At 38.7% G+C, this 24,263-nt stretch overlaps 1 protein-coding gene across 1 annotated transcript in view; it reads left to right on the top strand.

Annotated features, from left to right (window-relative positions):
- LOC135612628 (sucrose nonfermenting 4-like protein) overlaps positions 1–20,228 on the top strand; it is a 65,250-nt gene extending 45,022 nt beyond the window's left edge. Inside the window, exons 9-14 of the mRNA XM_065109135.1 lie at positions 2,946–3,084; positions 3,208–3,381; positions 4,137–4,200; positions 4,346–4,415; positions 19,682–19,799; positions 19,883–20,228. Of these exons, the coding sequence (XP_064965207.1) occupies positions 2,946–3,084; positions 3,208–3,381; positions 4,137–4,200; positions 4,346–4,415; positions 19,682–19,799; positions 19,883–19,980 (663 nt within the window). The 3' untranslated portion in view covers positions 19,981–20,228. The remainder of the gene's footprint in view (positions 1–2,945; positions 3,085–3,207; positions 3,382–4,136; positions 4,201–4,345; positions 4,416–19,681; positions 19,800–19,882) is intronic.
- The last annotated feature ends 4,035 nt before the right edge of the window (positions 20,229–24,263 follow it).

Here is a 24,263-nt window from a genome sequence, read left to right as displayed (position 1 = left end):
ATACCAAAAGACACGGACATACATAAGCATTACATCAAACATCCTGTTTAGAAGTTTGTCCGTGACAATTCCCTATGCTCCATTCAAATATATACCACATTCGTCATTGCCTCAAGAGCCTTCTTGTACACGTGGTTCATGATGATCAACCTACGACTATCACCACATTGATGCACCAATGATATATGTTATATCATTATATTATGTCATGATATCAATCTTAGGATTGGGTCCGATAAGGCGACAAATATATTTTTGGTGGTAGAACAAGTATATCCATCAATTGATTATTTAATTTATTTGAATTTTAAAGCTTAAGTTATATAAAAAATAATTTAATAAACGAGAGAACGATCCATAACGTACCACAAAGCTTACTCCTCAAAGCTCGAAAAAGATATGTGACACTATTCTTTCCAAATTTATATTATTTTTACAAAAAATATACTAAATTTATATTTATTTCTAACTTAAAAACTCTAATCTAACTTTTTTTTCTATTTTCAAGTATTTTTGGAGGTTTTTTTATGATTTTGGGCATATTGTTGGGATGCCCCAACATACTATTGGTCAAGGATTGAAATATCGTACCGTACTGGAGTTTCGACGTTCGCTCGGTACGATACGATACTGTATACTGAACGGTATACCGCTTGGTATATATATATATATATATATATATATATATATATATATATATATATATATATATATATTTCGGCGACTTCACCTCTCTCTTCTCTCAGGCGGGGCGACATTGCCTCGTTTATATATATATGTAAATTAATAAATATATATTTATATATAAAATATTATATATATATTTTATAAAAGGTGACGTCGCATCGCCTCGGCAACGTCGCCTTTTCTCCCATGCAGGGTGACGTTGTCGAGGCGACGCGACGTCGCCTCGTTTATATATATATATATATTCTTATAAAAGGCGACGTCGCATCGCTCGGCGACGTTGCCGAAAAAGGTGACGCGACGTCGCCTTTTATAAAAATATTTATAAATAAATAAATAAATTTCATTCCGTCCGGTAACGGGCGGTCTGTGTACCGGTCTGCTGACGGACCGGTATGTACCGCCTGTACCGAGCAATATTATTTGAAATTATATACCTTGCTATTGGTACACCTCTGTACGTACTGTACCGAGCAGGACTAGGTACACCGGTATAGATCGAAATTACAAACCTTTCTTTTATAATTTTTTATATTGGGGGGGTGCCTTATTTTGCTCAAGCGCCTAGCGCCTGAGGCTTTTTGGAGCCTTGGCACATTTTAGTGCCTAATGCCTTTGACAACACTACCACTCTTATATGTAACTAAGATTGTCAATTAAATGACATAATTGGATACCTTTTAGTGCCTAGTGCCTTTGACAACACTGCCACTCTTGTATGTAACGGAGATAATCAGTTAAATGATATACTTGGATATTTGTTCTCTTTATGTGCAATACATTTAATTTAGTTATATTTCATTCTTGCTCTCTTGTTTTCATGGAGTTACAACTTTCACTTAAAGAAGGGTAACTTCGATATGGCAGAATCAATCATCAGATTTATATTGGTTATCATTATAGTAAGGGACTGATTTTGCGTTAACAATAGGTAGACGCTTAGCCAAATATTTCATTGTGCTTTTCTTATCCTGAAGTCATTTTAAAGTTTGAGGAAGGTGCCACATAACCCTGCAAAAGGTTCCTCTGACTCTTAATATCGAGAACCTATTAAGCACTCTTAGCAGGACATTGGTTGCTGCTAATTTCTTTTTCTTTTGTTAGACATGAGCTCTACATCAAGCCAAACAGTTTGATCATGGAAAAGTGATGTGTAGCTATTTTTTTCTTCTGAGTAGTATGTCTGAAATTTTTACAAATAAAGTAAAAAATTAATGTTTTAGGCTCCTGTCACTTATTTTGTCCCTTTCTTTTTCTTCTGCTTGTTTTCTACATGTCCTCTCTAAATCTCACCAATATGTTTCTATTTCTCTCCTCAACTTGTCGCAAATGAGAAAATAGCTAGTTTGCTGGTCAATGTCTGTCCTGTCAGCTCCTAACTGATCAGAACTGATAGGTATCTTTTGCTTTTATGGGTCAGTCATTCCTAGTCCAACATTGTTGGCCCTGTTGCTTAAAGGTGACTGGAGAAGCCTTTGATCTAACCTGTCTTCTAGTTTCCACTTCTATAGGAGAATATATGGAAGTGCCAAATGTAGATCTGTTAGTAATTAACTCAAGATTTGGTTGATTATAGGGGGGGTTTCTGTCACAAAATCCTACTAATCAAGTATGGACAGTATTTGGCCCTGAAACATGATGACACTCCAAACAGTCAAGTAGCAAAACATCATGTGTTGCTCATTAGATTTGTTTTTTCCCTTCTTAATTTAATGGGTGCTTATACAAATATTAATTGTTAAATTGTCATCTTTCATTATTGACTAGAGTCAATTTATTTTCCTGCATTCTTGCTTTCTATATTTATATTTCATCACATGTGATTGTGTAAAGAAAATTTTAGAGTTGAACATGCATGCTTGTTTTTATTATGAAATATTAATAAAAAAATTAGTCTTCTTAAGTTATTGTACCCAAGTATGTTCTGTATTTGGTTCTAGCAAAAGCTGTGTTCATAATCATGATATTAGTTTCATCAGGGAACCTTTTTACAAATGTAGTGCATATGCATTTGTTCACATAAATATATGCTTTTCTTAATTAGACATTTAAATTGATTACTTTCCGGATCGATTAATTTATTGTTCTTCATCTACCATTAAGTTCAAGTTGATTGCCTTTAGTTTAGCCTAGTTTTTTGTTGTTTTCTTTATCATATTTATTTTGAAGCTACCATCCATGTATCTTTACTATGTCAGATTTTTATCTTATAAATGTTATAATTGCTGTCATTTACTAAATCATTTACATTGTTACAGGCTGAGCCCTATGATTCATTGAAAGATGTTGCATTGAAGATATTGCAAAATCAGGTAGCAACAGTACCAATTATTTCATCACGTGGGGAATCATTTCCACATTTGCTTTATCTTGCATCCCTTTCAGAAATAATGAAATGTAAGCTCTAATATTTGACTATTCTCAGTTAACCTTGCACCTATTTCTACAATTTTCTTGTTTATTTGGCTTAATGACAGTGAGATTGATGCATTTTCAGCAATTCTGGTTTTAAAATTTCAGGTATCTGCAGGCATTTTAGACATTCTTCTGTTTCATTGCCCATTTTGCAACAAGCAATATGCACTATTCCTGTGGGCACATGGATTCAACGAATCGGTGAATCAAATGGGAAGCACTTGGCAATGCTTAGACCAAATGAATCACTTAGCTCTGCCCTAGCACTGTTAGTGCAAGGTTTGACTGTTTACATTTTCGATCAATTTTTTTAGTATATGTATACACATAAAATGTTATCTTTGCATAGCATTATAAGATCTGCTGTGTTTCAGGTTTTATAATACATTCCAGAGGGGCCACTTTATGAGAATATGAGTTGAATCTTTTGAGGGCTATGCATGCAAATATGACCTATAAAGTTCTGTACTCACAGTGTGGATCTTCCGAGCAATATGTTTTCCCTGTTGGTTTGTTAAAATTTTGTCTTTTGATGAGTTGATGGCAAAGAATTAGATATAGATGAGGCTAACTTTTGCATTACTTGGGTTTTTAGCCCATGCATGTCAACTCTCCGTACATAGAAAACTATTCAGGTTATTTGCTGTTAAAGTTATCATCATATGTTGCATCTTTTTAAATGGTAAGTTTGTGTTACACTTCAAACTCAATTTTTTTTTCATATTCCTAGTGTTGATTTGTGTATTCCTTGTTGAAAAGGAGTCACTAAATTCCTCATGTGGGGATAATTAATTAGAGTGAGATCCAGTTTGAACTTCTCAAATCCTATGTGACTTGGAGGACTTCATGTTTTCGTTGATTTGTAACCTTAATGTAATCCTCGAATCAATTTTGTTACTCTATGCTGCACATATATTGATTTCTCCTGCGATCTATAAATGCATGGTCCTTTCACAATTCATTTTTTGGTTTACCCTTTTTATCTATTATTACAGAATATGTTTTTCTTATTTCACTCATTATTCTATATGTAGCTCAAGTTAGTTCAATACCAATAATTGATGATCATGACTGTTTGCTGGATGCATACTCCAGAAGGTATTACATCTTTGCTATTGAAGTTGGAAATTTTCATTTAAAATATTATTTTTAGTAACTTGTGCTATTTGATTGAGCACAGGTGGAGCATTGCGGTTACTTTATTCTATTTTAAGATTTTGTTCTTCTTTTATTCTGACTGCAGTGACATTACATCTTTGGCTAAAGACAATGCTTATGCACGAATTCACCTGGATGACATGAGAATTTACCAGGTAAAAGCTGGAACCTCTTCACTTTAACTTGCTTTTATTTTGAAATTGTTGCATCATGAATGTTTCTGGCTTTTCATGTAGAGTGGATTTTGTCTTTGTAGCATTTTATTACTTGGTGGATCATGATGTAATTAGTGGTTTTTTTTTTTTTCATTAAGAACTTATTCTTGTTTGCTTTGTCATCTAAATTTTGTTGTCACTCTATTTTATTTTTATACACCAGTGTGGGTTATGATATAATAAAGTTTTGTTATGCTCCAAACAACCTTACTTTGTAATAACTAATATGGAGGAGGTTACCAGAGTTGCATAAAATGATCATCCTTGATTATGAATATTAACCAACTTAGTTCATATGTAGGTCCTTCTTAATCTTCTTTTGTGATGTAGCTGTTTTTCCCAAAGATTCAAATTTCGTACCGTACCGGTGTACCGAGCTTTGCTTGGTATAGTACAATACGACGTACTGAGCGGTACACCTAATTTAGGTGTAAAATCATCCGAAAATATCTGAAAAATATACATTTAGTATAGGTTTAGCAAAATTAATGTAAATTAGGTAAAAATATTATCATATATCTTTTTCGGGCTTTGAGGAATAGCCTTGTGCAAGGTTCGCAATTTCGGTCCGTTACGGATCGTCGTTCTGTAAATATCGAAATATCTAAAAAAATCATTTGAATTGTTAGATTATCTTGTTACAATATAAATTTTAAGATTCAAATGAATTAAATAATCACATATGTAGATATACTTGATTGTTGATTCTACCACCAAAACGAATAACGGGCCTCCATGGGTGATGGATCGAGGTCCTCGATCCTATGTATCTGCACATTAATATGATATGTTTGTTGGACCCAATCTTGAAATTGATCCCACGACATAGTGTATTGATACATCGTTTGCCATCGGTGCATCAATGTGGTGATGATCATAGGTTGATCGTCTTGAATCACATGTGTCTGAGGTGGCTCCTGATACATGTATTGGTGAATGTCAGAGCTTCTATTTTCGCTACTGATATGTTGCTCCGTATCATACTGTTGCTCGGAGAAGTATAACCAACTATCATCGTACTATTGTTGGCCATAAGATTCTCCATAATACGATGGCTGTGAATACGATGAGCTTCGTTCTGTGTCTACATTGTGTAGGTTCTGTCGCATTTGCTCAAATTCATCCACTGCCTTCCCCTTTCTCTTCTCCTTTCACACATAAACTTGACCAGTATCTTGTCGAGTTCCATGATGTAATTCTTGGGTGGCATTTGTAAAACATTGCTCCTCAGTCCATGCACCATCCTCAAGTTGTGTAGACGAGACCAATGATTGCCTAGCGTCGCCGCCATCATCCGTCGAGGCACTGCTGTCCGTGTTGCTGTCATATCTCTAGACCGAGCGAGTTGCTGAATGTGATTGTGAAGGTGTCTCATCGCCCGACTCGATTCTTTCTAATGATGCGGCTAATGCTACTACCTTCCCCTTTGCTTTTGCCTTTGCATGCTGGGCGAACGATTGTGACAGTTGGGTGTTTGTAGTTCCTCGAGCAGTTTGACTTGATGTTGTTTGACTCTTTCCGCTATGTTGTGACCGAGAGAGATTTTTCACCTACTAGGATTGTGCTTTCTCTTCTTTTATTGCCTCGGTGATAAAACGTGAAGGACATTGAGGATCTCCCACCTCATCAAGTAGAGGATCCTCTTGGTTCTTTGCCGCTTCAATCCACTCTAACATCGGCTCTGAATCTTCATTGTAGAATTGGAGGTCGATAGGATCAATCTCTGGTTCCTCTGGCTCCTTATCTAGCTCGGCACACCATAACCTTTACAGCATGTTATAATGGACTTATACGAGTTTCTCTAATCGTCTATACGAGAGTCTATTGCCTACTTTTGTGTGAATCAATGCGAACATTGGCCAATTATGTTCGCAACCACTAGATGTTATCGTCTGTGAAAGTACACGAACAATAATCTTCCTTAAATGTGGTGCATCCCTACCAAATTATAGCCACCACTCGACTGCAAAAAGATATAAATAAGACTTTATTAGCATAACAAATAATTAACATCAAATATAATTGATAATCAATATGTGTAACTTTTTCTCATCAGGATTCATAGTGTAACGATACGATACAACTACAACGTCGGAGAATGAACCAACTGTTTCTCGAAATAAATGACCCTCTGTAAGAGCATCGGCTGCATCAGTAGTGTTTAGCAAGAGTCGATATATAACATTTCGTAGTATCGTTAGTAAATTATTTTACGTTTCGAGAGCATACTAATATTGAATTGTCAGGTTTAGATAATATGCTGTGAGACATAATTTTGTTAGTATGATTTTTTATTGTACAAAAAAAATAAATTAAATTATTTTGAATAGGAATTTACCTGCATTATGGATATCTTGATCTATATGAACTTCAGTCTGATGATCAATGATTTGTACGTATTGGTTGGCCTTAAAATCATGTTTGAATGCTTTCCTGATCTTCTCTCTTGCTGAAATCAGCATATATTTAAGATACGACAATTGTGGATGCTTGTCCATATCGACCTTACGAAAAACAACATAAAGTGATTCCACACCTTTTATGATTTCAACCGTAGTCTCCCAAAATCTAGAGGAAAGAATGGTCTTTTTTATCTTCTTTCTATCGCTCGATCTAGAATATCTGGAATGTGAGGTGACGATTGCTTTCAAGTCATGCTTCTTTTGCTGTAATGACCTTAATGCAATGAAATTGATGGCAAATTGAGTGACTCCAGTTGGAGTATCTCATCGTTTACATACTTTTGCATTAAAGAGTGGACCTAATGATGATTATATATAAATTTTATAATTGACTGTGCTCGAACTGCACACTTTTTCACTGTGTCCAGCTCACCAATATCCTTCAACATTAGATCCATGCAATGAGCTGCATATGGAGTCCAAAACAATGTTTTTCTTTTTTCCATCAATTGCAAACCGGTCTTCTTGAAATTCGCTCTATTGTCGATTACTATTTGGACAATATACTGCGGTCCGATCTCCTCTACTATGGTGTCCATCAAGCTCTCAATATAGTCTGCATCTTGGATCTTGTCAAAAGCATTAACCGACTTATGAAACAATATCCTTTTGTTGCAATAAACAAGAAAGTTGATGATACTTATTCGTCTAACTGTCACACATCATCAATCTGTGTCACCCTATATTCGTCCCATTGCCTCTTGAAGGATTTGATCCAATCTTTCAGTTCTACCACCTCTTTATCTAAGTACACATTGTGAATTTCTTCTAGTGTTGGAGGTTGGATCCCCGTGCTAGACTTTTGAATAGAGGAGACCATGCTTTGATAATATGGACCCTAGGCTATGTTGGCTGGAATCTTGTGGAAGTTGAACCATTTTGAAATTGCTTTCCTAATATCCCGTTACTTTTTTTTTGTATATGCATCGTCAATCCATGTTTGTTTCGCTGTTTGTGGGGGATAGGCTTGCGGATCAATATCAATAATATCTAGTGCGAATCTCCTGCCAAGACCTCTCATAACTGAGGAGTAGTTGGTTGCCTCATGCTAGCCGACCTCTGGATTTTATTATCACCGCCATGCTCCAATTGTGAGTCAGGTCGTCGATGCCTTATTGCTTCATCGACGATATACTAATGCACCAATCGTCATACTATGAGATCCGGGTCGACTTTATCGTCGCGACCCTCATACTGATCATAAACTGGTTAGTACATAGCCTTACAGTATTCTTTCTCAACTCTTGTCTTCTTTTTTAATGTATCTTCTTTTGCTTGTTGTAGCTTGTGTTAAAATAATTTACGGATCTCCGTCGGAACCTTCTTGCATTTTGCAACATCAGGATACCCGCTGGCCAAATGCATCTTCACCTGAGTTATTCCTCCACCTTTGCCAATGTAGTCACAATAAATACATTGCTAATGATGACGGTTCCCATCCATCTTTCGGGTATGAACTTATGTATCATCATGTGGCTGTTCCTTTGGAACCATGATTCTACCAAATTTAAATCAAATAAGCTATAAACATGTTGAATTAACCTAATATCGATTAAAAACCACTAATCCCAACATTAAATAATTTTATTAAAACATAACTAATCCTATTTTACCATCATAAATATGTGAAACACATAAAAAAAACATTAAATACGTAAGTTTGATCCAATATAGATCAAATAATGATGAAATCATCATTAAATACACTAATCATACGATTAACAGTTAATTACTCATCAATTATTTCTCTTTCAACACTATAGACATATCAAACACCCTAATCGGTATTAAAGATATTAAATTGACTTAAAATCGATCAAATTTCGATTAAATCATCATTAAAATCAGTAATCGCAGCATTAAATAACTTTAATAAAACCTAATTAAACCGATTTTACCATCATAAATATGTGAAATATATAAAAGAAACATTAAATATATAATTTTGATCCAATATACATCAAACTATGATGAAATCATCATTAAATACACTAATCACATGATTAACATAGTTAATTACTCATTAATTACTCCTCTTTCAACGTTATAAACATGTCAAATACCCTAATAGGTATTAAAAACAAGGATTGAAATTTTGTACCGTATCGAAATTTCGACTTATTTGGTATGGTACAGTACTATATACTAAGTGGTGTATTTCGGTATATCGCTTGGTATATATATATATATATATATATATATATATATATATATATATATATATATATATATATAGGTAAATCACTCGATTTACCTCTATACGGGGCGATGCCGCAGATAAAAAAAAAAAATAGTGACATTGCCTCCCTTCTCGGGCGATGTCGTAGATTAAAAAAAAAAAATTGTGACGTTGTAGATAAAAAAAAAAATTTGCAGGCGATATCGCCTGAGAAGAGAAGAAAAAAAAAAAATCTTTGCCTCTCTCTACCTCGTGATGCCGATGCCTCTTCTCCCACGCACAGATGAGAAGTCGCCGACAAACGAGGAGGAGAGCGGTGATATCCAGGTTCTCCTTTTTTTTCCTATTTCTTTCTTCCCCTTCTCCCTCTTCTTTCTTCTCCCTCGATCACCGTCGACGATAACGCCTCAATCGACGATGATAACGCCTCAATCGATGGTACCGCTCGGTAGTGGGCGGTTTGTGTACCAGTATGCTGACGGACCGGTATGTACCGCCCCGTATGGGCACTCTCATTCGGTATTGACCAAAAACATTGAATTGACCAAAAATCGATCAAATTCGATTAAATCATCATTAAAATCAGCAATCGCAACATTAAATAACTTTAATAAAACCTAATTAAACCTATTTTACCATCATAAATATATAAAACATATAAAAGAAACATTAAATACATAATTTTGATCCAATATACATCAAATTATGATGAAATCATCATTAAATACATTAATCACATGATTTAATGATGATGAAATCATCGTTAAATACATAAATATATAAATCATCATTAAATCCCATTAATTACTTCTCTTTTGATAATATAAACATGTCAAACACCTTAATAGATATTAAAGACATTGAATTGATCCAAAATTGATTAAATTTCGATTAAATCATAATTAAAATCACTAATCGCAGTATTAAATAACTTTAATAAAACCTAATTAAACCTATTTTACCATCATAAATATCTTTCAATATTTAATATGCATCAAATATAAACATTTGACCTATTAAGTATCTAATTTCGAATTAATCAATATTAAACACATTAATCGTAATATTAAAGATCTTAATTACTCTTTAATTAAAGAAAGAGAATACATAACTCTTGATTAAAAAGTTCTTCCTTTGAATCCTCCAAAATCAGCCTTAATTCAATTCACAAATCGTTGCTTTATAGAGTTTAGGAGAGTGCAAATATAAGAATAAGAAAGAGAATGTGAGAAAAAATGAGTTTGATATAGTTTAAGAGAGTACGAGAGTAAAATAGAGTAAAATAGGAGGGAGGATGAGTTTAAAAACCGGTGAGAAAGGGCTCCAATGGTCAATTTGACCGTTGAAACACTATTACAGGTAAGTAATGATCGATTTTAATCGTTATTGGCTTGTAACGGTTGAAATTTTGATCGTTACTAATTGAATCGAGCTGTCACGAACGGTCGTTGCGCACTCGCAACAACTCCGTTCAACGAACCGTTCGTCGCTCTAATCTACATGTACAGCTGCTTGGCAGCATGTTTTGACTTGGTTTTAAGTCCTTTTGCTTGTAAAAATGTAATCTCGAACAAGTTGCAGCGCTACAGTGCGATCGCTCACCGAACCGAGCAAAACAACCCTAAAAGAACTCCGTTTTCGCGTGTCACGGGCTAATTTCTGCAGCCCACTACTGCACGTGAAACGTCAGCCATCTCAGCACCCTGGAACCCATCGGGTGGCACAGGGTCGGATGAGGCTTCGGTATAGTGTCGAGCGTTGAATAACCTTTCGCAAGTTCGCACGTTACCTTGACGGGAACTTGTTGTCGCGCCCGGCACCCGTTGAGTAGCTGTTTGTGGACTTGCAGCTATTCGTTCAACCCTCTAAAGTCCTTGTTTTCCTCCTCTCCCTCTTTTCTCTTGTGCACGCAAGGTGCTCGCTGAATTGCTTGTAAAGCTTCCCTTTTTCGCGAGACGTCGGGACTTATCCGTTGCTCATTCTTCAAACTAATCAACTTTCTCTTTTACAGGTCCTTCGGGACCTGCAAGAGGTTGCAAGTGGGTTAATCTTTGCGGACGCAAATCGCAAGGGCGAAGCGCGACTTAGGCAACGCAAGCTAAGTTCGCGTCTTGGCCACAAGGGTGCCTCACGCCTTAGGCAATTCCAGCTAAGGCCATGACATTGTGGTATCAGAGCGGGCAAGCACTACGAGCGAGATGCGAAGGAACTTCTCAACTTCGCTACTTCGCCATGGCAAAGCATCGTAGCGAATCAAGCAAGACAGGGCAAGCCGGACCCTTGCCCCAAGCAGCCGCAGGTGAGCTACAAGTGCACACTTGCTCTCATGCTGTTGGAGCCACTAATGAGGAGCACGATAGCGAACATGATGATCGAGAAGTTGGCTACTCTCCGCGAGCGGAGGAGGCGCAATCTGGAGCGCCTACCGGGAAAAAGAGTCACAAGGAGAGACTCACAACGGTGGAAACCCGCTTGGATGTTCTTGAAGTGAGCTTGGAGGAACTCTACCATAGCCAACGAAGGCTTGTTGGGGTAGAGAGCTCGCAAGAAGAAGCAGAGTCTTGGATCGACAAGGTCGAGGCCCTAGTCGACCGACTGTCACATGACACCAAAGACTCCGTGCAACACCTGCAGGAAGTTGTGGCGGAACTCACTTCGAGGGTGACCATGCTCACGAGAGCACTAAATGCGGGAGGAAGCAACACCCGCGTTGCGTAGCCACAGAACTTGAGGGCACCTAAGCCTCATGGTTATAGAGGGGCCAGAGATGCCAAAGAGCTCGAGAATTTCCTGTTCGACATGGAATAATACTTTCGAGTTACGAGGCCTGATTTTGAAGAAACTAAAGTTTCTATAGCAACAATGTATCTGAACAGAGATGCAAAACTTTGGTGACGAACCCGTTGGGAGGAGATACAACAAGGTCGGTGTCGAGTTGACACATGGGAGGACCTGAAGCGGGAGTTGAGAACTCAGTTCCTACCGGAGAACACAGAGTTCGTTGCAAGAAGCTGTGACAACTCCGCCAAAATACTTCCATCCGAGACTACGTGAAGCAATTTTCTGCGCTAATGCTGGACATCCAAGACATGTCCGAGAAGGATAAGCTGTTCAGCTTCCTTGATGGTTTGAAGCCATGGGCTCAATAAGAACTACATCGAAGGAATGTCACCGATGTGATCGGGGCAATTGCGGTCGCAGAAAGGCTCACCGACTTTGTTTCCTCTGAAGATCTAGGAAGAAGGAAACAACCTTTAAGCAATCGCCCTCCAAAATATTCTCGAGGGAAGGAGCTCGGGGGCGAACAAAAGAAGAGGAGTTCCCACAAAGGGCCAAGCCCGAAAGGCAAGGCCTCGAAACTTGGTGGATGCTTCTTGTGCGGAGGGCCGCACATGGTGAGGGAGTGCCCACAAAAACAGGCACTCAATGCTTTAACAACTTCCATCTATCCCCCGAAATCGGACTAGGGCAAGGCTGTCGCTCTTAGTTCGAGTAGTTTTGAATCCAGCAGCAACGATGAGGAGTCGCAAGGACCCCGGATGGGAGCGATGCGTTTATTGAACGCCATGCGGGGTCAAGTGGGGGAGAACACGAAGATAAGGCTATAAAAACCAGGAAGTGGTGAGCTGATGTACGTAGACATTAAGCTCAATGGCCAAACGACCCGTGCCATGGTGGACACGAGCGCTACCCACAATTTTATTGTCGATCAAGAAGCAAAGCGACTTGGGCTGATCTTAGAGAAGAGCCCGAGTTGAATGAAGGCGGTGAACTCTGAGGCCAGGCGAATCTCCGAGTTGGCAAAGGGAGTTCCCATCAAGATCGGAACATGGAGCGGGAGCACAAACATGATGGCGGTGCCACTAGATGACTTCCGAGTGATTCTTGGAATGGAATTTATGCACGCGGCGAAGTTGGTGGCCAATGCCGTTTCTTAACTCCCTATGTGTGATGGGAGGAGATGACCCTTGTGTGGTTCCCGTCTCTCGGAGAGGAACCAGGAAACCCCAACACATATCGGCATTACAACTGAAGAAAGGGGTACGAAAAGACGAACTAACATTCGTGGCTGCTATGAAGCTAGAGCCACTCGACGAGAAGGCCACTCATGAACCTGCTGTGGTGGCGAACATCCTGAAGGAGTTCACGGATGTTATGCCGCCCGAGTTGCCGAAGACTTTGCCGCCACACAGAGGCGTGGATCATCACATCGAGCTGGAGCCAGGAGTGAAGCCTCTAGCGAGACCACCCTACTGCATGCCCCCGCTAAAGTTTGCAGAACTCAGAAAGCAGTTGGGTGAACTGCTAAGCGGTGGTCTCATCCGCAACTCTAAAGCACCATTCGGAGCTCCCGTTCTCTTCCAGAAGAAACAAGATGGGAGCCTTCGACTATGCGTCGATTACCGAGCCCTCAACAAAGTGACGGTGAAGAACTAGTATCCCATCCCGCTCATCGCGGACTTGTTCGACCAGTTGGGCAAAGCCAAGTATTTCTCAAAACTCGACCTTCGGTCGGGGTATTGGCAGGTGCGTATTGCTGAAGGCGACGAAGCGAAGACTACCTGTGTGAACAGGTATGGAGCGTTTGAGTTCTTGGTGATGCCTTTTGGCTTAACCAACGCTCCGGCCACGTTCTGCACCCTCATGAACCAGCTATTCAAGGAATATTTAGATAAGTTCGTGGTCGTCTGCTTAGACGATATCGTCGTCTACAGTCAAACGCTCGAGGAGCATGTCAAGCACCTTCGGACAATTTTCAAGGTTCTCAGGGAGAACACTTTGTTCGTAAAGAGGGAGAAATGCTACTTTGCCCAAACGGAGATCTTATTCTTAGGGCATCGAATCGGTGATGGCTCCATTCGGATGGACAAATCGAAGGTGCAAGCGGTTGCAAAATGGCGAACTCCAAAGAAGGTGCTAGAGTTGAGATCCTTCCTTGGCTTCATCAACTACTATCGATGCTTCATAGCGGGGTATTCGAAGCGTGCAACTCCACTGACGGAGTTGCTGAAGAAGGAGCAGCCTTGGAGGTGGTCTGATAAATGTGAAATTGTATTCCAAGATCTGAAGGCTACTGTGTTGGAAGAACCAGTGCTCAAATTGCCAGACTATGGGGAGCCCTTCGAAGTCCATACAGATGCTTCAGACTTCGTTATTGGGGGAGTACTCATGCAGGAGGGTCATCCGGTGGCCTATGAGAGCCGCAAACTCAACGAGACCGAGCGGCGATATCCGGTGCATGAGAAGGAGATGACAGCGGTGATCCGCTTTCTACGAGTTTGATGACACTACCTTCTTGGATCGCGATTTGTACTAAGGACAGACAACATTGCTTTGAGCTATTTCCAAACTTAGAAGAAACTCTCCCCAAAGCAGGCACGATGGTAGGACTTCCTGGCTGAGTTTGATATGGCAATGGAGTATAAGCCCGGAAAGGCGAATGTCGTGGTCGATGCATTGAGTCGGAAAGTGGAGCGTGTGAATGTCGTACAATTGGAGGGCAAAGGCCAAGCAAGTCAGTTGCACTCCACTTCCTTTCCAGGATCAAGGATGGACTGCACAGTGATCTCCAGGCAGAAGTCCTGATACAGCTCATTAAAGAAGGCAAGGCACGACGGTTTTGGGTCCAGGAGGGACTCGTTTACACCAAAGGGAATAGAGTCTATGTTCCTCGAGTGGACAATCTGAGATGTGAACTATTAAGAGAGTGTCACGATTCCCTTTGGGCTGGACACCCAGGCATTCATAGGACCTTGGCTCTCGTGGAGAGGGCCTTCTATTGGTCGAATATGGGGACTGACGTGGAGGAATATGTTCGAACGTGTCTCATTTGCCAACAAGACAAGGTGGAGCAACGGAAACCGGTGGGACTTTTGGAGTCGTTGCTCATACTAAAAAGGTCGTGGGAGAGCATTTCCTTGGACTTCATATTAAGCTTGCCCGTAGTATGGAGACTCGGATCGATACTCGTGGTGGTCGATCGATTTTCTAAGTATGCAACTTTCATTGCTGCTCCTCTACACTGTTCAGCAGAAGAGGCAGCCAAGCTGATGATGAAGGATGTGGTGAAGTATTGGGGAGTCCCGCACAATATCATCAGTGATCGAGATGCTCGGTTCTTGGGACGATTCTAGACCGAGCTATTCAAATTGTTGGGGTCGAAGTTATACTTCTCCACAAGCCTTCACCCCCAAACGGATGGCCAGACTGAAAGGATAAACTCGCTCCTAGAGCAATATCTTCAGCACTAAGTGAGTGCCAACCAACGAGGTTGGGTGAACTTGTTGGACATTGCCTAATTCTCCTACAACTTGCAGCGGAGCTCTGCGTCCAACAAGAGCCCCTTCGAGATCATTACAGGGCAACAACCGTCAACTCCTCATACCATGGTAATTGGGTATACTGGGAGTAGTCCATCAGCATACCACTTTGTAAGGGAGTGGCACCGAAATGCAGATATTGCGCGGGCTTACTTGGAGAAGGCGGTAAAAAGAATGAAGAAGTGGGCAGACTTGGGAAGGCGACCGCAAGAGTTCAAGATCGGCGATTTGGTGTTGGTCAAGCTCCAACCAGCATCACTCCAATTCTTTAGGAATAAAGTACATAAAGGATTGGTGCGCAAGTATGAAGGGCCCTTCCCAATTATCAGCAGGGTGGGCAACGTCTCCTACAAGTTGCAGCTGCCGGCGTGGTTCAAAATTCACAATGTTCTTCACGCCAGCAACTTGAAAGCCTACCACTCGGATCCGTAAGATGCTTCCCGAAGTGTTCCAACTCGGCTACCCCCCACCATAGCCTCCTACGAGAAGCGAGTTGAAACTATTTTAGCGGACCGCTAGATAAAGCTACCCACTGGAGCTGAGCAAACCGAGTACTTGGTGAAGTGGCGAAAGCTTCCCCGAATTGAAGCCAGTTGGGAGCCTGAAGACGCCCTACGATATGAAGAAGCAATCATCAACAACTAGTTAACAAGCGTCGACAAGGGCGTCGATAGTTTGAGTAGGGGAGAATGTCACGAACAATCGTCGCGCACCCGCAACAACTACGTTCAACGAACCGTTCGTCGTTCTAATCTACATGTACAGCTGTTTGGTAGCATGTTTTGGCTTGGTTTTAAGTCATTTTGCTTGTAAAAATGTATGTTCGAACAAGTTGCAATACTACAGTGCGACCGCTAACCGAACCGAGCAAAACAGCCCCAAAACAGCTCCGTTTTTGTGTGCCACGGGCTGATTTCTGCAGCCCGCTATTGCACGCGAAACGTCGGCCATCTCAGCACCCTGGAACCCCCCAGGTGGCACAGGGCTGGATGGGGCTTCGGTATAGTGTCGGGCGTTGAACAACCTTTTGTAAGTTCGCACGTTACCTTGACGGGAACTTGTTATCGCGCCCGGCACCCGGTGAGCAGCTATTTGTGGACTTGCAGCTATTTGTTCAACCCTCTAAAATCCTTGTTTTCCTCTCCCTCTTTTCTCTTGTGCACGCAAGGTGCTCGTTGAATTGCTTGTAAAGCTTCCCCTTTTCGTGAGACGTCGGGACTTGTCTGTCGCTCGATCTTTGAACTAATCAACATTCTCTTTTACAGGTCCTTCGGGACTTGCGAGAGGTTACAAGTGGGCTGATCTTTGCGGACGCAAATCGCAAGGGCGAAGCGCGACTTAGGCAACACAAGCTAAGTTTGCGTCTTTGCCGCAAGGGTGCCTCGCGACTTAGGCAACACAAGCTAAGTTCGCGTCTTGGCCGCAAGGGTGCCTCACGCCTTAGGCAATTCCAGCTAAGGCCGTGATAGAGCGGTAACGGTCAAAAATTGACTGTTACTACTCGATACAGCTACGTATCGTCCGATACGGGGCTATATCAAGTGTTCCGCCTAGTAGCGAGCAGTCCACATACCGGTCTGTTGGCGGACCGGTACATATTGCCTGGTACGGGCGGTACGAATCAAATCCTTGGTTTTTTCTATCCTAATCTCCCTTATTTAAATTCCATCCTTACTAGGACATTAAATATGGCCTAGTGTCCTTTGTGGTCCCATTGGTAGTAAATCTGTATGATCTGTATACTTCAAGTTAACCAAGGGTAACAGTTCCTTAGATTGCAAACTGTCTATGGTGCATTACTCAAGTTGACGAATTTGTAAGGATGCTCTGATTTTTTTTTTTCTTTTGCATGACCTACACGACTAATGAGTGACTAAGATGGGGTGGTACTGCTAATGTGGTCCAAAAGACACAAGTCATCTCATTGTTGGCTAATTTGTTCAACTATGCAGATTCTTCATTTTCTTTAGTGAGGCTTGAGGTATCATGTTACTACATATTTTACCACTTAGTTCAAATCACTAGTCCATTATTTATTCTTTTCTGAATGGCCATTGATCTGTCATGTTCTATCATGTTACTGCACGTGACAGGACCTCATCCATTGCTGAGTTCTTTATGATCTGCTGGTCCAAACTTATACTCTTTGTTCAATAATTATGATAATAGAAAACAGTGCTGTGATTGTCAGCTTGAGTTGGTAAAATCGTAGCTATTGGCTCTTCAATAGGTTAATCAGGTTAGCCAGCATATCATTTCTACCAAATAGCTGGTGAACAAAAGAAATTACATCTGACATATATCAACTGTTAGATTATCTCAGGTATGTCTCAAACAACACAAAAGGGATTGCCTAATAAGTGCTGCTGTTAATACTTAGATAATGACTTAAGTTGCCATTGGCGGATGTGATATGCATCAGGGGGGCTGTTCCTTTCCTCTGTTTCTGCTTAAACTGTTCTATCATTGTCTTGCTTTGTGGATGAGTTCCTATGTCCTTAAACATATTTCTTTTTGTTTTCTTTTCCATCAGTTCTTCCCTTTCTTTTGCTCTTTAAAATTAGTACCATATGATATGTCAATTTCTTCTCTTATTAGCAAATTGTGTCTGCCTTTTTCTTTTGCTAGGAGGTCAATAGAAAATGTGTGTATAACAGAAAACTGTTGGATCACAATGTTTGTGAGGTCAACCAATTAGAGGCCAAACCAAAGTGATATTTTGGGTGGTGGGCTCGACCTTAGCTTCTCTTGTACCCCCATTGTTTACCATTTTGTGTCCATATTCTAAAATGGCTTCTTTCCCATTGGTAAAAAAGGCTACCTTTTTTTTTAAGATGACGGCAAAGCAATAGTGATAGTAGAGGAGAAGCAACGACAGCAAGGTGGTGGCATCTTACATGATGGCGAAGTAGCAGTGGTAGTAGAGGCAAAGCGGTGACCATGAGGCGGCGATACCTTGCACGATGTGTTCGCAAGCCCTAATCTTTTTTTTTTATGCTGATTTGGACATAGGCCCCACCATTTCTTTGAATATTTTATTAATTTAACTGGACTATCTAGTACAAGGTTGTCCATGTATCGATCCCTTGTTGAACCGGTATGTATTGCCCATACTGAGCGATATACTGCAGCACGGCAAACCCTGATCAACGTTACCTTTTGTTTTCTCTTTTTCTATCCATTGTTTCTAGCATTTTTTCCTATCAGTCTAGGAGATCAATTCTTATAAAATGGAACTCGACTGTGGGTTTCTCTTGTCTTAGTAACAAGTAACAACTCCACAATCTGTTTTCTGAGGCTTAAAAAAATCTCTGTAAATCTAATATGTTAATTCAGTTTGGTAAACTTTTAGAAATGAGTAGTCTAGAATTACAAGTTATGAATCTAACTTGTCACACAAAAGGACATATGATATATTTACTTCAACACTTTACCAACTCTAAGATGTTGGTAGCTCTAGTTATCAAAGATTACTTCAACACTTATGCCTAGTTTCTTTAATTATGTTTTATTACAAATAACAACTGCCTGGCCTTCCCTTTTCTGGATCTGAAGTGCTACAGTTGACCCCTTTATTTGTAGTCTAGAGTCTCTACAATATAGCATCTATCTGGTCTCACTTGATTGTTTAGTAAGAACATAAAAGATGAATTAATATATTGCTCCTGAACGCCTAGGTCTATGGCAATCTATTTTCCTTTCTGTCATCCTCCTATCTTCATTTTGTATCTCAAATATCTCTTAACTTGTTGAGAAGGCAATCATCTTATTGCTTCATGGGTGGAAGTTATAGAAGTTTGATGGATCATCGGAGTCCATAAATACCATAGCTTCAGGTCATGGCTTCCATAATTAGTTTCGTTTGGTTCGTATGGGATATTTGGAATTAGTCACATCCAATTCCGTTTCCCAGTTCTTTTGTTCTTCCTTTCTATAAATATCAATTTCAGTCCATGTGAATATGTTATGCTATTGCCATGTTGTTAAATTGAACTATCATGTTATGCGCTTAGAGTAGGTTAGAGTTAGTGGATAAATTATGAAAATTTTGTTTAGTCATCTAGGACTTATGGTTTTTTACGGTCTTAATGGCGGTAAAAAATCCATGTAACCAGCCTCAAATAATTGGAATATATGATTTTGTTATTGTTATTGTTGTTGTCGTTGTTCAGTCACTTAGGCCTCTACTCAATTCACTTTGATGTATACATTCAAAGGTAATCGTTTTTTTGTCTTTAATTTCAGGCTTTGCAACTCAGACAAGAGTCAAATTCTCATTATGGATTCTACAAAGGGCAGAGATGCCAAATGTGCCTTCATTCAGATTCTCTACAGAAAGTAATGGAGCAATTGGCTAATCCTGGTATTGAACCACATAAAAAGTTAAAAACATCACTTTCCCTATTGAATATTATGCTTTGAGTTTTACCTAATGAAATTTTTTAGGGGTTCGACGCCTTTTTGTCGTCGAAGCTGGAAGCAACCGTGTGGAAGGCATCATTTCATTGAGTGATGTATTCAGGTTCTTCTTCAGCTTGGCTTAAGTGTCACGAAGCAATCGATCATTCAACTTTCTGTCAATGTGTTCAAACCACTACCTTCAGAAAGGCAAATGAAATTATTTTTGTTCAAATGGTTTTTCTATTTTAATTTCGAATGTGTCAGCTAACTTGGTTAAAACTTCGATAGTTTATCGAAAAGTCATGGGCTCGAATCTGATCTTTATCATTTATCCTTTGAAAAAAAAAAAATCAATGGGCTATAATGGTTCAGAGTCGTGTCTTTAAGAAAGGTCATGACAAGATCTCTAAATTAGAGGGAAAGGTTTTGAACTCAGTTAGGAAAATTATTCTCTATTTAGTAGTCTAGTGCTAATGACTTGGGTAGAGTACTACCCTATAGTGATCATTAAGCTGATGGGTCAGCATTATGATGGAAAGATAGTTATATACTTGATAAGCTGTATTCAACAACTTAATCCTGTGTTGGAACATACCAGTGAAGAAAAAGGATTGTTTACAATGTTCCGTGGTCTTCCTAGAATGCAACGGTGGTTCAGACTCTAATGAAACAGCATTCGGGAGTATTTAATCGTACTTTTGATCTCATCTTTGACAATTAATGGTTGAGAAGGGCATCAAGTTTGCTTATTATATAGAGGAAAATTTTATTTTTTAAACTGTGATGGTCCTGTCGTGTTGCTTGTCAGTCCAATTTAAGCTGGACTTCTGCAATGGAACTTCCAATCAGTTGTTCATACATGTGTTCGCAATGTATTCATAGAATGCAACCTTGATGATCTCTCTCTCTCTCTCTCTCTCTCTCTCTCTCTCTCTCTCTCTTATTAATTCCTAGATCTTAATGTTTGCCTAACCTGTTGGAATCATCCTGCCCATCTGGTCACCTACGTCACTGGTCCCACGCCGGTCTCTAAGCCACACGCAGTGAGCCCGAGCCAAACTGTGCTGGGCCAAGCTATGGGCCAGGATTTAAGCTCAACCCGAGTTGCACTACCGTGCAGGCTGATTGGGTTCGGTTAGCATGATCCGATCAATATAAAAATATCAATAAAATATAAAATTTTAGGAATCAGATTAGATGATTAAGAACTGAAATATAATTTTTGCAATTAAAAAATATAATTTTATGAATTAAAGTATTAATAAACTATGTTTTATGAATTTAAAAATTCAATAAATAAATGAATATTTCAGATAAAATCATATGAATAAATTTCATGTCAGAGAGGATACATATAATTCAAATTTGATTTAAATTTATGTTTCTAAACAGTTAACAAATCATAGATTTTGTATATTTAAATCTAAAAATAACAAATAATAAATCTAAAGTTTCAGAAAATTTACAGTTTATCTAAATCAGATCATATAACTTCTAAATGTTAAACTATAAAATTTATATGATAACTAAAAACCGATGAGAATCAGAGAACTTACCTCCATTTTGGATCGATTCAACCTTGTTCTTGAAATATTTAAATGAATGAAAATACTAGGTGACTTCCTACTCAAGGCATAAACTACAACGATGGCTTTGCTATGGTGATAATTAATATTCAAATCATATTTTTTTTAAGAAATCATCCACATACCTTGTCTTATATTTAATTTTTTTTTGTCAAGATGTATTTAAGGCTCCTATGAAAATCTCAAAAAACTATCTATAAAAATAATATCTCTATTTTTAATGAAAAAAGTAATAGTTGCTAATTTTAAATCATTTGTGGGATAATTATTTTTGTGTGCTTTTAATTGTTTAGATGCATTTTCTACTAATATCTAATTTTGTGTTAAACATACATTTAACATTACTAAATGTCACAAATCCTTGTCCTATAGGAATCACTGAAACAAAGACACTAGTTAATCTCTGTTTTCATTCCTCAAAACTCCATCGACATTTATCATCTCAAATAAACTTTTTTTTCTTTGTGTCAATCTAGTATAGGGAGCTACTATATTTGAAGATCCTTCGTTAAATCTTCTATAATAACCAACTAATCTAATAAAGCTCATGATATCTCAATCTTTTGAGGGATGCTAATTTATTTAGTATTAATAGAAATGCCTACACTGGATAAGCACATATTTAAAAAACATATCCTTGTGGAGTCAGAAGTTACATAATTCTAAGACTTCAATGGTCTTTTAGATTTAGAGTAACTCACGGTCTACTATGCTAACGTCGATTGTTTCTCAAAGGTGGTTACCTTTTCACTCCCTTGATTAGTTGCCTTTTTAAGTTCACTAGAATCTAATAGAGCTTCCTCCTCTTTTCTCGACACCAGATGCTTAGAGATGGTTGACGAAAGATTATAAAGATTTTTAGCTTATATTTCAAAAAATATTTATGAAGCTTGGGTAGGAAGATATCTTTATGGTGAGAGACTTTACATGTCTTTTATGAGAATTTTCTTGAATGGCCTTATAATTGAAAAATCAAGTTCACTATTTATTTTCACCATCACACTGTATCTATTTCTAAATCTCCATATAAAATGGCTCCAATTGAACTAGAGGAGTTAAAAAAAGGCAAATAGAAGAACTATTAGATAATGATTTTATTCGACCAAATGCATATCTATCGGTTATCCTTATTTTAATTGTGAAGAGGAAATATGAATAACAAATATCCTCATAAACAAATATGGTGAGATGAGATTAAATATTAATTATAGATAATTCAACTAAGTGATCAGCAAAAATAAATATCCTACATAGATGATTTATTTGAAAAATTTTAAAGTTTTCAAGTATATTGGATGATTGATTTGATATTTAGATATCATTCATTGAAAAATAAGAGAAGGAGATATATAGAAGACTATCTTTAGAACAAGAAATAGTTAATAAGAAACTTTCTTGGTGATATCTTTTGGTTTAACTAATGCACTAATTATTTTTATGGGTCTTGTGAACTGAATATTCTATCATTCGATAACTTTGTGATTGTATTAATTGATAACAAAATATTCTAGGAGTAGATGGAACATGAGCTTTTAAAAATAAGGCAGAAGAAAATTGAAGCTATAATGAATTTTAAGAAATTTTTTATCCAAAAATACCCCTCATAATTTAAAAAATTTCCTACATGTCTTTGATTTCAAAAAATATTAATTAATTAAAAATTTTAATTGATTATTATTATTATTATCTAGTAGTCCTACATGATGATGTGTACATGTGATGTATGATATGTGGACGGATGATCATGGACCGTGTGATGTGTGTACGTGTGATTATTATTATTGGGGCCTGCGAGTCTTTATTTTATTTCTCGTTTATTGTTAGACCTGCGTGCCTATGATTAAGTTATAATCACACGAGGAGGCACAGAGGGAGCGTGGAAGCGATAGCGGGACTCACGATGTCGAGACGGACGATCGCGATGCATTGAGATGTGTCGTCGAGATGCCGACAAAACCGACGAGGACGAAATGAACGATCATAAGGCATGGAGATGCATCGCTGCACACATAGACCTTGATGTAAGTGATTAGGCTCACTAGCTCGGGCTTGATCACATTAGGTCATGGTCTATGATCATCTGGTGTGATTGCTTATACACTTACTAGATATGTATATATTTACATGCGATGTAGATATATATTAAATATGTATGTGTTTGACATATCATATTAAGAGACCAAATCAAAGAAACCCCTTTCTCGACAATATTAAGTTGGTAAACGTGAAGCAATTAGATTGACCCACCTTGTCACATCCTGGATTTTTTTTTTTCCATATATTTTCACACAGGCCAAATAAATAAACATCACTTTATTCATCATCTATAACCATTTATTACAATTCATTTATTCATCAAATTACAAATAGAAGAGTTAACTTCAAGAGTCATCCAAGTAGCTCTACCTAGCGGTAGAGGAAAGTTCGCTCTCCATTGGAATCTGATTTAGTACTAGAAGGAGGCTGCTCTGAAAATCAAAAACAAAGAAAATTCAGTAATGCTGAGTAGGAACCCCAAAAGTCAAATCAAAATAAATACATGATCAAAATTCAATCAATCATCCCATTGGCGTATATCAAATACCCGAAGGAGCACTCCTCCAACAGCGGATGGAGAGGCTTTATCCTACGGGATGAGTTTGTGTTCTCCCAACAGCGGATGGAGGCAAACTCATATCACACTCCCAACAGCGGATGGAGTGGTGTCCCACACCCGCCAAAGTGGGGACACGTTCCTCCCAACAGCGGATGGAGGAACCGTCCAGCCGCCACGTCTGACGGCCCGCTAATCCCCGAAGGGAATCGCCCTACCTGCTCTCGGCAGGAATATAGTCTCACAC

Source organism: Musa acuminata, chromosome BXJ2-5 (genome assembly GCF_036884655.1).
Source record: "Musa acuminata AAA Group cultivar baxijiao chromosome BXJ2-5, Cavendish_Baxijiao_AAA, whole genome shotgun sequence".
NCBI classification, from domain to species: Eukaryota; Viridiplantae; Streptophyta; class Magnoliopsida; order Zingiberales; family Musaceae; genus Musa; species Musa acuminata.
This window is presented reverse-complemented; position numbering and strand designations above follow the sequence as displayed.